This window comes from Daktulosphaira vitifoliae, unplaced genomic scaffold (genome assembly GCF_025091365.1).
Source record: "Daktulosphaira vitifoliae isolate Bord-2020 unplaced genomic scaffold, ASM2509136v1 Scaffold_1, whole genome shotgun sequence".
Classification (NCBI taxonomy): Eukaryota; Metazoa; Arthropoda; class Insecta; order Hemiptera; family Phylloxeridae; genus Daktulosphaira; species Daktulosphaira vitifoliae.
In genome coordinates, this window is record NW_026099572.1 from 62,493,945 (window position 1) to 62,508,121 (window position 14,177).

General features: G+C 25.9%; 1 protein-coding gene across 2 annotated transcripts in view; it reads right to left on the bottom strand.

Annotated features, from left to right (window-relative positions):
- LOC126905429 (protein 4.1 homolog) overlaps positions 1-12,590 on the bottom strand; it is a 15,684-nt gene extending 3,094 nt beyond the window's left edge. For both annotated transcript variants that reach the window (XM_050685118.1, XM_050685110.1), the window contains exons 1-11: positions 12,425-12,590; positions 3,920-4,061; positions 3,692-3,839; positions 3,511-3,631; positions 3,068-3,247; positions 2,666-3,004; positions 2,433-2,605; positions 1,027-1,160; positions 732-830; positions 442-530; positions 153-348 (exon numbers count right to left, since the gene is read on the bottom strand). In XM_050685118.1, coding sequence (XP_050541075.1) covers positions 153-348; positions 442-530; positions 732-830; positions 1,027-1,160; positions 2,433-2,605; positions 2,666-3,004; positions 3,068-3,247; positions 3,511-3,631; positions 3,692-3,839; positions 3,920-4,051 — 1,611 coding nt within the window. In that variant the 5' untranslated portion in view covers positions 4,052-4,061; positions 12,425-12,590. The remainder of the gene's footprint in view (positions 1-152; positions 349-441; positions 531-731; positions 831-1,026; positions 1,161-2,432; positions 2,606-2,665; positions 3,005-3,067; positions 3,248-3,510; positions 3,632-3,691; positions 3,840-3,919; positions 4,062-12,424) is intronic.
- Between the last annotated feature and the right edge of the window lie 1,587 nt (positions 12,591-14,177).

Consider the following 14,177-nt stretch of genomic DNA (forward strand, 5'->3'; position numbering starts at 1 on the left):
AAAAAAAAAAAAAAAAAAAAATACTTAAGTAAAATTAGAATAACTATGAATAATAAATTGAAGTATTTTTCAAAATGCTATTAAAAAATAACTAGCTATGACTATAGACAACACAAAGACAAAATAAGTTCATTAGTATATTTATTTTATACCTTTAATTTAGATTTTCCCATCTCAGAAACTGATTCAGTTTTTGATGTTTCAAGTGATTTAATCCCAGAAATATCTGAACTTGTGTTGGTGTCATTGGGCGATAATGCTTCACGTTCTTTAGATGTGATACTTATGGTTTTATAAGATTTTGTTTCCTGGTTTTCTTTTTCTTCCTCTTCTGGATTATTAATACCACTATAAATTTCATAATATATAAATTAACAATTAATAATATATTATATTATATATTATAATTTTTTAAGACAATATGATTCTAAGATTTTTTACTTTGAATTAGTAGGTTTTGTTTTTTCTTTTTTTTTTTTCATAAAATTAAATGATCCTAAAGGCAACACAGCAATTCCACCAATTGGCTTCTAAATAAATAAATAAATATAAATAAAGTAATTACAATTTGATATGAAAATAAATATTATATAAGGTTAGATAGTTAAAAAGTAAAACCTGGGTATCAAACATTGGGCTATACCAAATATGGGTAAATATTTTTTTACTATAATCCATAATTTCTATAATATAAAAATAATAGTACTTCATTTTTAAACTTAATTTTTTACTTTTGATTTATGAGATTCTGAGTTACTTCGTTCTACTTCGTAATTGCCTTCTTCAGTTACAGAACTGTCACGAGAACTTGCACTAGTCATTTCTTTATTCTATGATAAAAGATAACCCATTAAGTTTTAATAAAAATATTTTTATTTCATAAAAAATATTATTATTAAATATAATTCAAGTAAATTAACATATCTTATTAATAAATCGTTTTTATAAACTATTACATCATGACCCCAATGATTTTAACAGATTTTTATTAATAATAATTTTCATAATAACACTTATAATACTAACTTTAGATTTATCCCTTTTGTTTTGACCAGAATTATTTCTTTCAGATGCACGAATAGGAGCATGGGACATTGTATGACGTTTAACTTCAGGTTCCATTCCAAAATCTTCTCCCATATGTCTAGTTCCTCCTAAAGCTACAGTTTAAACAAGTTTTTAATATTATAAAAATTGATCACTTGGGGCTAATTAATTAAATAAAATTAAAACTATATTAAAACTAAAGGAACATTGAAAATATTAAACTCAAAAGCCACAAAAATTACTGAAAAGTCGCAGATACGTATTTCGGAAGTAATGTTACCATTTTTAACGTTAAATACATACTGACACCTCGGGTTACCTAATAAATGTCTTAAATTATTGCTCTTAGATGTTACTAAAGTAATACCAAAATTCTTTAATATTCTAGCTAGTCCACTTGAGATGCCCAAATAATATAAAATGGGTGATGATCTAATTACTTTTTGTTCCCCACGCCAGTGAGTGTACTAGAACTGCCCTCCTTTCTTCATTCTACTTTTGTGTTTCGAATAATTTTAAAATTACGTTTTCATTATACCCATTAAATCTAGCTATTTCTTTTATAACCACCAGTTCTTTATCAAAAGCTATTTTATTCATCGGAATATTAATTAATCTGTAAACCATACTATTAAAAGCTGACAATTTGTGTTGCCAGGTGTAGTTCAATTTGTTCGGAATGTACCTAAATGTGTACGTGTTTTTCCAATAAATTTCAAACGCAATAGAAATGTTTAAAAATAAAAAAAATTTAATTGAGATCTTGGGCCACTGAAAAGTTCATTATTAAACTTGTGTAAACTGGTAAAATATAATAATATTACCTAATGACGACGTCACTAGGGGTATATAAGGGAGTTTTTTCTAGTCGGACTGTCAGTATGTATTTAGCGTTGATAATGGTAACATTACTTCAGAAATACGTATCCACGACTTTTCAGTAATTTTTTGTAGCTTTTGAATTTAATATTTTTAATATAATTTTAATTTTATTTAAGTTTTTAATAATTATTACAATGTTTTCATAAATAATTTTATAATGTGCTGATATTTAAATAAATTAGAATAATTATATCACCCTTTATTATCCAAATGTTTACATAATGAAATTAGTATCAATACAAATAATAGTTGTCAAGTGCATAACTTTAGATTTTTGGGGATTATACTAACTAAACATAGAAGTTTTTTTACTCTTTCTTGCTTTTATTTTAAGTATTGAAAAAAAATATCAACAATTTAAGAAAATAATCCGTCTAAACAAAATTTTATCAAATAGGTAATGAAAATATCAACATAGAGAAAAGTTATTTAATTGCTGTTAGATTGGTTTATAGAAAAATATAAATAAAGGCTTTATTGTTATTAAAAAATCTAATACTTACTATCCATACTTCTGGATGTTAATGCTCTTCCACTTAAACTGCGTTGAAACTTAGGAGCTGGTCTGTCAATAGGAGTTTTCTTAGTTTCATAATGAGTACGGCCAGAATAACGAAACCTCGATCCTAAACGTGGGAAAACCCCAAGTTTTTGAGTAGGTTCAGGAGACATCAGTCTAAAGTAAAGAAAATTAAACTTAATTTAATTAAGATTATGAAAAATAATTTTATAATACCTAAAGAATGTGTGATGTTCAACACATGTTTTCCATAATTTTTTAGCAAGGCGATGATTTGGTAGCTTAAAGCCAACAGTAGCTTCCTGTTGCTCAAATTCACCAGGTCGAATTTTAATGTAAAAATGATTTCTCTTGTATGATATCTTTAAAATTTTTGGCCACGCAAATCTATTGATGCGTAACCTATCTTTGTGAACAAGTAGTCCAGATGAACAAACTCCTAACATTATGTCTACACATTCAGAGTCTTTTGCTGGATGTAAATCTACTCCATACATGGCCAACTTTTTAGCATTATTTAAATAATTTAGCTCAGCTTCAGCTGGTGTTTGACCTCTATAAATAAAATATAAATATATATAAGTAAATATTTTAACAAATTTTATTTAGCATATTTACTTATGTGTTCTATGAAGTTCCATAACTTTTTCTTCCAATTCAGGTGTTTGATTTGGAGCAAATTTAAATTCTTTTAAATAATCTGTATTATTTTTATGTTCTTCAATATCGTAATCTCCCAATTCCGATTGCACTAAATATGAGCCTAAGAGTGCATGAGTAACAAAAGAACATGGCAACCTATAAAATGAATTAACAATTTATCAAGTTTTTACATATACAACATTTATATTAAATTAATCAACATTATTCAAAAATTTTTCTTATTTTAACTTCATCAGTAATGAAGCAAGAAAAAATAACTAAAAATAGGCTGATTGCATAATTATTTAAAAGAACAATTCTTGATAACTTAATACAAAATTGTTTTAGGATCTTGTGTCATTCAGTAAATAAATTAATAGATATGCATTATTTAAAAATTCATACTTCAATATACTAACTTTCCATTTAAAATATCATTTCTTATTTGCAAACATAATTGATATCGAGTAATATCCTCTTGTAGTTGATTAGGGTCAGGTGGATAAAATTTCATTTCAAAATTTAACAACCATGGTTCACCTTAATTAGATAAAGCCAATTAAAACCAACTAAAAAAGTTTTAAAGAATAATTCTAGTACTTTTTAAAAATTTCCCAACTCGTTTATCCATTTCAAGCCAATTATGGGGATCTCGTCTATTTTCATATGATAATCCAAAATAATCTTTCTCTAGAAGATTAAGTTGATCACATACTATTTCTATAAGTTCTTCGCCTTTTACTTTTCTCTAAAAATGAATACATAAGTAAATAAGACAATTATACTATATAAATAAAAGTCACATATGACATTTAAAGAATATCTTACATTTACTTCAATATCCATATAAGATCCATCTAAAAGAAGGATGTGTGCTAGAGCTGCCTTACCTTTGTGACTCTGTTTCTTTTTTGATGGAGTGTCATTACCATCAAAAAACTCATTTGCCATAACAGTCATTTTAATTATACTAGAAAATGTAATAATTTTAAGTTAAAAACGACTATATTTACAAAAGTAATGGACTTAAATTTTCAAGTACTATTACAATTTAAAAAATATTAATAACACTAAAAATGTATATTCTTTTATTATTCTTCATAACTTATAGAAGTACAAAGATAGTACTAATTAACTGAATATTAGGTTATAAACAATACATGCATGAGAAATTTTTGATCATTTTTAACTTTTAAGTCTTACTTAATTTAAAACAATAAAAATTACTTTTCTATTTTAGAAAACAAAATGACTTTTAATTTTAATATGATAAAAAATTGAATATATTACTAATATTTTATGTTTTTAAAAAATATAATAAATTTTGTAATTGACTAATATGAAGTAATTAATAAACTATTGCAAAAAAAATTAAGCAATTTTTTATAGCTAAATTTTAGAATATTTACTAAATAAAACAAGATATTAGAGATTAAGATTAAGATATTATTAACAAGAGTAGGGAGAAAGGGGTGTAGGAATATATCTTATAAGAATAAAATCAATCACAATAAAATATCCTTATTTATATTAAGATTACAAGTTTTATGATTTATAAGTTTAATATATGTATAAATATTTATTATAGCAATTAAATATAATACGACATTGATATTTAATAATTTATTATTGTATCTTTTAAAGAGAAATGATAAAAAACTATAAAGTAATTATTACTTATATGGCAAACGTATATAAAAATTGAAGGTCTTGAAGCAAAACTTTAAAAAAAATTTGTTTGTTATTTATAAAAAAATTTACGGGTCAATAAGGAATTTTCATCCGAGACCAAAATTTCAAATCTACAGTTAGTTTCGCACATTGCCTAAATAATAAAAAAAACCTTCTAATTAATATAACAAATATTTATATTTAATTATTAGGTTATGTATGAATAATCAATAAATATATTTTAATTAAAAATAAGTTCAAAAAGTACTACTTTTTATATGCATTATTAAGTTTTGAACAACCCCTGTATTAAGGGAAATGGTCCGATTTAAAAAAAAAAAGTATGTCGAATGAAAAAAGTATATGAATATTATTTTTCATGAAAAAATTGTATTGATCCATACATTTTTCAACAAGTTATAGCATAATAAAGTTAAAAATGTAAAATATAAAATCAAGAAATTTAACACAAAAATAGCATTTGGTAGCCATTTTTACCGTGTAGACAAAATAAAGTCCGAAATTTTTTTCTTCTATAATAAAGTATATTACATTAGATTTAATTTAAGATATATATAAAAGTGTCAGTATTTCAAGTATTATAATTTAGAAGTGTAATATATGAATATATGAATATATATATTTATAATATATAAATATATAAAGTAAAATGGTTAGAAAAGAAAAATATAAATAGTATTTATCATAAAAAAATTGTATTGATCCATATATTTTTCAAAAAGTTATAACATTATAAAATTAATAATATAAGAGAGAATTTTGTATACAAAAATCATATTTTTTTTATTAACTTTAATGTCTGTTTTAACCACGAAGACAAAATAAAGTCCGACATTTTTTTTACTTTTTAAAGTACATTACATTAGCTTTAATTTAAGTTATATATAAAAGTGTCAGCATTTAGAAAATACTTTCAAAAGCTGTCATTTTAAATCCCCTCTGTGGGCAGGTAGAGGGTCAGATTTATAAAAAAAATATATAAAATGTTAGGTAAAGACATCATGCATCTATAAAAAAATGTATATAGATTCGACCATTTTTAGAAATTTAATGCAGTTTTAAGTAAAAAAAAATTTTTAAATGTCAAAAATTAGCGATTTTTACATTTGTAATTTTTTGTAAGATTTACTCCATTTACAGGGTACGAGTGAAACGTTTTCAATTTTTGAAGGTAATGTCTTACTAGATGCGATTTGTGATCTTTTGATGTTATGTTCATCAAAATCGGTCCAACGAAAGCTGAGATTGAGCGTTGTATATTGATATTATATTATAATATAGATATTATAGATAAAAAATGTATTGATTTGGTCATTTTTAAAAAAGTTATGGTAGTTTTAAGTAAAAAAAATTTTAAAATGTTGAAAATTAGTGATTTTTAAACTTGTAATGTTTTTTGGAGATTTTCCCCTTTTACAGGGAACGAGGGAAATTTTTTCAATTTTTGAGAGTGATGTCTTCGGCTAGATACAATTTGTGATCTTTTGACGTATCGTTGAAAGAAATCGGATTTTTATAAAACAATCATTATTTAACAAAAAAATAGGGGATAGTATACTTAATAAATCGCACTGTATATCGTTATAAGTTATGAGTCTGGTATTTGATTTTATCTAATACTAAAAATAAAATTGAATTAACATCATAACAACCCAAAGCTCAACTACATTTTTATAATTTTTATCTTGTTTTGTATTGGCCAGATTTTTCATTGGCCGTGTTTTATGATATTTAAGTATGTAGTCCGCAACAACAATTCTAGAGATGGCTCTTTTTAATTTGAAAAAGATGAAATATTTATCCAAAAAAATATTTTACTAACTAGAATAAATATTTTAGTATCGCAAATAGTCCAGAACATATGATAAAATATATCTATAATAAAATCACAAAAGTCCACATATTCGAAATATACTTAAGGTTTACGGTCATTAAATTTCGCTACCTCTTGTAGGTATACCAATAGTTTGTTCAATAAACGTAGAGTTCGTGTGGGATGACAGATAACCAAACAAAAGGAGTGGCGCACTCGCGCACGTGTTTCAAGTCAATAACCGCTTTAATATTTTATGTGGTCTGTATATACAAAGTCGTTAAAACTCGGGTCTCACATTAGACCGACACGAAGTTATAGCATATTGAAGTAGGATAATTGCTAATAATATATACTTTTGAGTACATAATGTAAAATCAATAATCACACTGGTAAAATTTGAGACGGTTGCATTTTACATTTTTAGAAAATATTACGAGTAGAAACTACAAAAATGTACCACCTTACAGTTTAAATTATATTTTGTATTCCTTTGCAATTACATAACTAATATAACGTGAAAAATTAGCGAATATGTTTTTCAATAAGGGAGTTCCATCATTTTGATATCTGTGTTTTCCTGTTTAAGTATAACTATAATATCGATACCAAAAAAATAACGAAAAAAAGACAAGAGAGTTATAACTTTCTAAACTATCATTTATAGTCGAAAATGTATTAAAAAATTAGGAAGCTAATAAAATAAAAATTTTCGAATAACTTCTAATACCTATTTTTAAAAAGATCTTACAATATTTTTGCGTGGAATAAAATTTAAAAAAACCCAGCACAGTGGTGACGTGGCATAGTTGGGTCGAATATAATGATATCTGGCAGTGATTAAAATCACTATATTATAAAATGCTTCGATGCAAATCATTAGATAATGTTTAATTTTAAAAAATTGGTGGATTATTTCAAAAGCTACATGATCTGCTATTTCCTTATTTATATCCTGATTAAGATTAAGTATATTAAATGAAAGAGGGATATAAATATTACTTTTCATAAAAAAATTGTGTTGATCCATACACTTTTCAATAAGCTATAGCACTATCAAGTTAAAAATGTAAAAAATAAAATAGAAAATTTTCATACAAAAATAGCATTCCGTAACTATTTTTACCGTGTAGACAAAATAAAGTCCGAAATTTTTTTCTTCTATAATAAAGTACATTACATTAGCTTTAATTTAAGATATATATAAAAGTGTCAGACTATTCGGAACAATTTCAAAAGTTAAGTTGAAAAAGTTCTACTTTCTATATGCATTTTTCAGATTTGAACCCCCCGTATATAGAAAAATGGTCTGATTTAAAAAAAAATATGTTGAATGAAAGATGTATATAAATATTATTTTTCATGAAAAAATTGTATTGATCCATACATTTTTCAACAAGTTATAGCATAATAAAGTTAAAAATGTAAAATACAAAATCGAAAATTTTCACACAAAAATAGCATTCGGTAGCCATTTTCACCGTGAAGATAAAATAAAGTCCGAAATTTTTTTTTTGCATAATAAAGAACATTACATTAGCTTTAATTTAAGATAAATATAAAAGTGTCAGACCTTCCGGAACATTTTCAAAAGTTAAGTTGAAAATGTTAATTTTTTGTGAAAAAGTTGTCATTTTAAATCCCTCCTTGTGGGCAGGTTAAGGGTTAAATTTATGAAAAAAATATACCAAATGAAAGGTAATGATATTATGCATCCATATAAAAAAGAATTATATTAATATGTTTATTTTTGAAAAAGCTATGGCACTTTTAAGTAAAAAAAATTGAAAAAATTTCGAAAATTAGCGATTTTTAAATTCGTAATTTTTTTGGAGGTTCCCCCCATTTACGGGGAACGAGGGAATTTTTTTCAATTTTTGAGGGTAATGTCTTCGACTAGATACGATTTGTGATCTTTTGACGTATCATTTTAGCTTCGCATCGAAGCTAAAATGTAAAATACAAAATCAAGAAATTTCACACAAAAATAGCATACGGTAGCCATTTTTACCGTGTAGACAAAATAAAGTCCGAAATTTTTTTCTTCTATAATAAAGTATATTACATTAGCTTTAATTTTTTTTAATCATCTAGTCCGCCATACAAACTAATTGCTTATTCATGGTCTAAAGTATAACCTATACAAAGTTCATTTTAATTTATACGTTTATTACTATATGGCAGATTCTGATGTTTTAAAACATCAAAATCGGATATTTTCAAAAATGTCTTTATTTTTATACAAAAATAGCATTCGGTAGCCATTTTCATCGTGAAGACAAAATAAAGTCCAAAATTTTTTTTGTTTCATAATAAAGTACATTACATTAGCTTTGATTATTTTTATTTTATATTGATTTGGTTATTTTTAAAAAATTTATAGCAATTTTAAGTAAAAAAATTGAAAAAATTTCGAAAATTAGCAATTTTTAAATTTGTAATTTTTTTGGAGGTTTCCCCCATCTACGAGGAACGAGGGAAATTTTTTCAATTTTTNCCCCATCTACGAGGAACGAGGGAATTTTTTTTCAATTTTTGAGGGTAATGTCTTCGACTAGATAAGATTTGTGATCTTTTGACGTATCATTGAAAGACATCGGTTTGGTGAGAGCTGAGAAAAAGTGGTAACAGACAAAAAAAAAACACATCATAGTAAAACCAACACCTTCTCAGCTTCGCATCCAAACTAAAAAAAACAACTTTTGACAAAAGTCAAATCCAGGGACGTATTTAGAACTTTTTTAAGAGACAGGTTGGCAACTTAATTCATTTTTGAGATGGTTTTAAAGTAAAACAAACAAAGGAACAAAACTTCAGCGTGTTTGATTAGATAAAAAATAAACACCACTTAGTATATTGTGGGTTATTTTTATAATCCCTCAAGGGGAAACTTAGTGTTACGGGTTTAGCGAACCNGTTATTTTTATAATCCCTCAGGGGGAAACTTAGTGTTACGGGTTTAGCGAACCAGAGGTCCCAAGCGTAGAGAAACTAATGCTCTTATCGCCCAGCACAATGTGTTGCAATAGCTATCCCCATGACCTTATCTAGTTGGTCTTCCAAGTTGGGGGTTTGGCGATGGGCTAACGAACTGTCCAAATAAAAAAAACTACTGTTAAGAAACCGCTTTCTAAGAAGCCTCGGATAACTGTATTACCTGTAAATTTTTTTGGAAATGGAAAACGAAAATGCAATAAGATTAAGATCGCGACTTGGAACGCCCTGAGCTTGTATCGCAATGAATCTTGTCAGAATTAAGCTCATGTATTGAAAGAGTATAATGTAACAATTGCAGCATTACAAGAGGTGAGATGGACTGGTACAGGACGAGTAAGAGTAAACGATTACATAATATACTATAAAGGAATGGACGTCACATATCAATTCGGTACGGGTTTTGCGTTACATAAAGACTACGAGTTTTGCATGAAAGAATTTAACCCAGTGTCTGAATACATATGTACAATACGACTAGACAAAAAACCTCTTAACACATTTATAATTAACATACATACCCTCACTAAATGTAAAGAAGACATTATGAAGGAGGAATTCTATGAAAATGTCACGGAGATATATGATAATGCACATAGAAATACGGTGAGGATTGTCATTGGGGACTTCAATGCTAAAATAGGGAGAGAGATCTCTTTAGATATAAAATTGCCCCATCTAACACTCATAAGCAAAGCAATAATAATAACCAGGAGGTAATAGCTTTTGCAACCCCAAGAAACATGACCATTTTTCCTTATAAGGATATTCACAAATACACATGGAAATCACTTGATGGACACATCTGTAACCAAATTAACTACGTGCTTAATGAAAAAAGATTCAGATCTAGTATTTCGGATGTAAAAAGTTATCGAGGAGCGGACTGCGATTCGGATCATTTTTTGGTCATTGCGAAATCTGACTTAAATCTGAAAAATTAGTCAGCAGAATGCAAAGAACTTTTGGAGAAAGAACGAAGGAGATGCAAACAAGTTATCCAGAGAGAGAAAAGGAAGTGTATAAACAAGCTTTTATACAACACAGAACAAGATTACACACTAGACAGAGTCCGAAATTTTTTTGCAGCAATCAAAAAGCACCAAAAGTTCAACCCAATATTAAAATCTATAAAAGATAAAAACAACAATATTATTGGTCCCACAAATGAAAGCATCTAGATGGCAAGAATATTTTGAAGAATTACTGAATAGGGAGATACCAGATACACCTATACCAGCCTAGGAAGACCAAAGAGTGGAACAAGAAATAAATGAAATAACATTAGATAAAACAAAAAGAGCTATAAACCGGCTTAAGAACTGGAAAGCCCCCTCCAAGTCAGATGGAATACCAGCTGAACTTATAAAATATGGTAAAATAGAACTGCACAAAACGATTTATCAATTGTGCAAACACGTATGGAAAGAAGAAAACTACCTGAAGAATGTAACAAAGCTATAGTAATCCCAGTTTATAAGAAAGGAGACAAGATGAACTGCAATAATTATAGAGGAATATTATTACTGAATACAGTGTATAAGGTATTCTCCAAAATATTACTAGGACGTCTGGAACTACTGGACGAACAATGTATAAGAAGCTATTAGTGTAGATTTTGGAAACATAAATCCGCAATACATCAGCTCATAACAATCAAACAGCTTATGGAAAAGAAGTATGAGTACAGACAAAACAAACGTTTTTAGTAAGTTTAGATAATATTATTTATAAATCTAGAAATAATAATAATTTTTTTTTTTAATATTATTGAATACATTTATTTTGAAAGTATTTAAAAAGTTATACTCAAATATTTGACAGCACTAACTAAAAGACAGTATTAAAATAAGATCTTGAACTCATTAGCTAGTTTTTTACAATTGCAATGATTACTTCAGTTTATATTAGAACACTTTTGAAATATCTAAAATATTTTATTATGATTAACATGTTTATGATTGATGCCAAAAATGTATTTATTTTAATCAAATTTGTTTAGTATAGATATAGAAAAATATAACTTTTAGATTTAAACATACTATTAACAAATAAGTGCACAAAAACTTTTTTGTTTATGTTCCATACAGAAACCCTAAAAAATTATAATATAGAATATCTCTGTTACATAATATGATTACAATATTTTTGGTTTAATTTTTTAGTTTTAAATATACATGAGTTATTGTTTTCATTGTGAGAATTATAAGGTTAAAAATTGAATAATATTCACATACTTTAAATCATTCATATCCCAGTAATCTATAAATCACGAACTACTTGGTTACTCATAAAATAATAATAATAATAATTTTTTCTGTATTTTAGTTACATATAATTCTCAATTTATCCATTGTTAAGTATTTGTTTGGTTCATCTTTTATGCGTTATAGGGGTATCGGGTTTTTTTTAATGGAAACAAGCCTATTTAAATAACTTATTAAATAAAATGATTTTATTAATGTTAAGTGATTAATTTAAAGTAGAAAAGATTTTATATTTTTAATTAATATTAAACTACTAGTATTTAAAATAGTTTTAGTCAACATTTCTAAAACAGAAAAATTATTACTTCAAAATATTTTACAGAAAGAAAAACATTATTTAAATAAGACATAAGTAGTATTAAATGTATTCTATAAAAGAATAAATAAATATTTTAAATAAGTAAGATAAAATTTATGAGTAATAATAGAAATAAAAATAACTTTCATACGCCCAACGAACGTAAAGTAATAAAATGTGCAAAATATGTGTAGAACGTAAATGATTTAACCCAGATCTTTAAACATAATAAAAAAACATCGATAATTATTAAATAAAAAATTGCTTACCTATGGGTATAAAGAAGATCACTTTAACACTGAATTCCTACGATCAATGAATAAAATTGATGATACTATAATGTGTACACAAATAAAACGTTACACTCACCTCAATGAGTCACGGACGTACAACTGGACAAAATATGAACGTAAACAACTACTATTTACAAAACATTTTTTTCTAAACAACAGGCTACATTGATATAGGCGTTGAATAAGTTAGGCAAATATTTTTAACATACAGTGTTACCAATATATTCACATAAATGTGAAAATGTTAAAGGCCACTGATAGTTCTTTCAAAAATAGATAAGATCTTATCAATTTCATAGTCTTTCATCAAAAGTTCTTTAATTATATATTATTATACGTTTTATATACCGGTATATTCAAGGATTCTAATTACGAATAGACGTAAAGAAACTCAAAGCATTTACCTTTCACTGCGCTTAAAAAGTACCTCTTTTGAGGTTCTTTGAAATTTTATGAATAGATTACATGAGACAATTAAGATAAAATTGAGATAATTTATCTTAATCTGGATATAAATAAGAAAATAGCAGATCATGTAGCTTTTGAAATAATCCACTAATTTTTTAAAATTAAACATTATCTAATGATTTGCATCGAAGCATTTTTTATGATAGTGATTTTAATCATTGTCAGATATCATTATACTTGACCCAACTATTCACGTCACCACTGTGCATCGACCCTCCTGTGCTGGGTTTTTAAAGTAAAATTTTCTAAGAAAAAATAAAGACATTTTTGAAAATATCCGATTTTCATGTTTTAAAACATCATTATGCCGTATAGTATTAAACGTATAAATTAAAATGAAATTTGTATAGGTTATACTTGAGACCACGAATAAGCAATTAGTTTGTATGGCGGGTTAGATGGTTAAAAAAAATTTTTTACAGGCCCAAGAAATAAAAAATAATGTCAATAAAATTATTAAAATTTTAAATAGGTATATAAACTTAAATTGATCTAATTTTAATGTATAAAAAAACATGCAATTTCAAAAAAACGGGCATCGTTTTTTCTTTTGCTTTTGATACTCTTCAATAATATCCAATATGTAAATAATATATAAATTACAAATAGACAATTTTTTCTGGATATACAGGGATAGTAATGGAAATAACTAATTTTAGTATTAATTATATTTAGTGGGCCAATTTCATCAATAACTTAATTAATTTTAATGTTTTACTTTAACTAAAAAAAACAACTCAATTCAAAATCTACTCAATTGAGCGTATTATAAAATTTGATTACTATTTTAAAAATTAATTTTTTTTAGAAATGATTTATATAGTAATATGTTAACTAAAAATTTGGATTATTATAGACTGGTCTAGTACTCATATAAATAGAGTTTAAAAATTAATACAATAAAAATGTATTTAATTTTGTAGTTGAAACCTATATTATATCAAACCTACTTCGACAATAAAATCTTTTAAAATATTAAAAATGAATAATTTTAATTTTCTGTACGGAGAAAGTTGGTTAAGCAACTTTTTTGTTAAATTGGATTAAGGGGATATTTTTTCAATTTTTGAGGGTTTGATATCACCCTCAAAAATTAATAATAGTTGTGATCATTGACGTAGCGTTAAAAAAAATTGGTCAAGTGAGAGCTGAGATTAAATAACAGCTACAAAAATAAAAAATCACATAGTATAATTATTTTAATATGAATAAGAAATTTCTTCTCACGAGGGGAGATTACAGTAATAGGTACCTTGATATT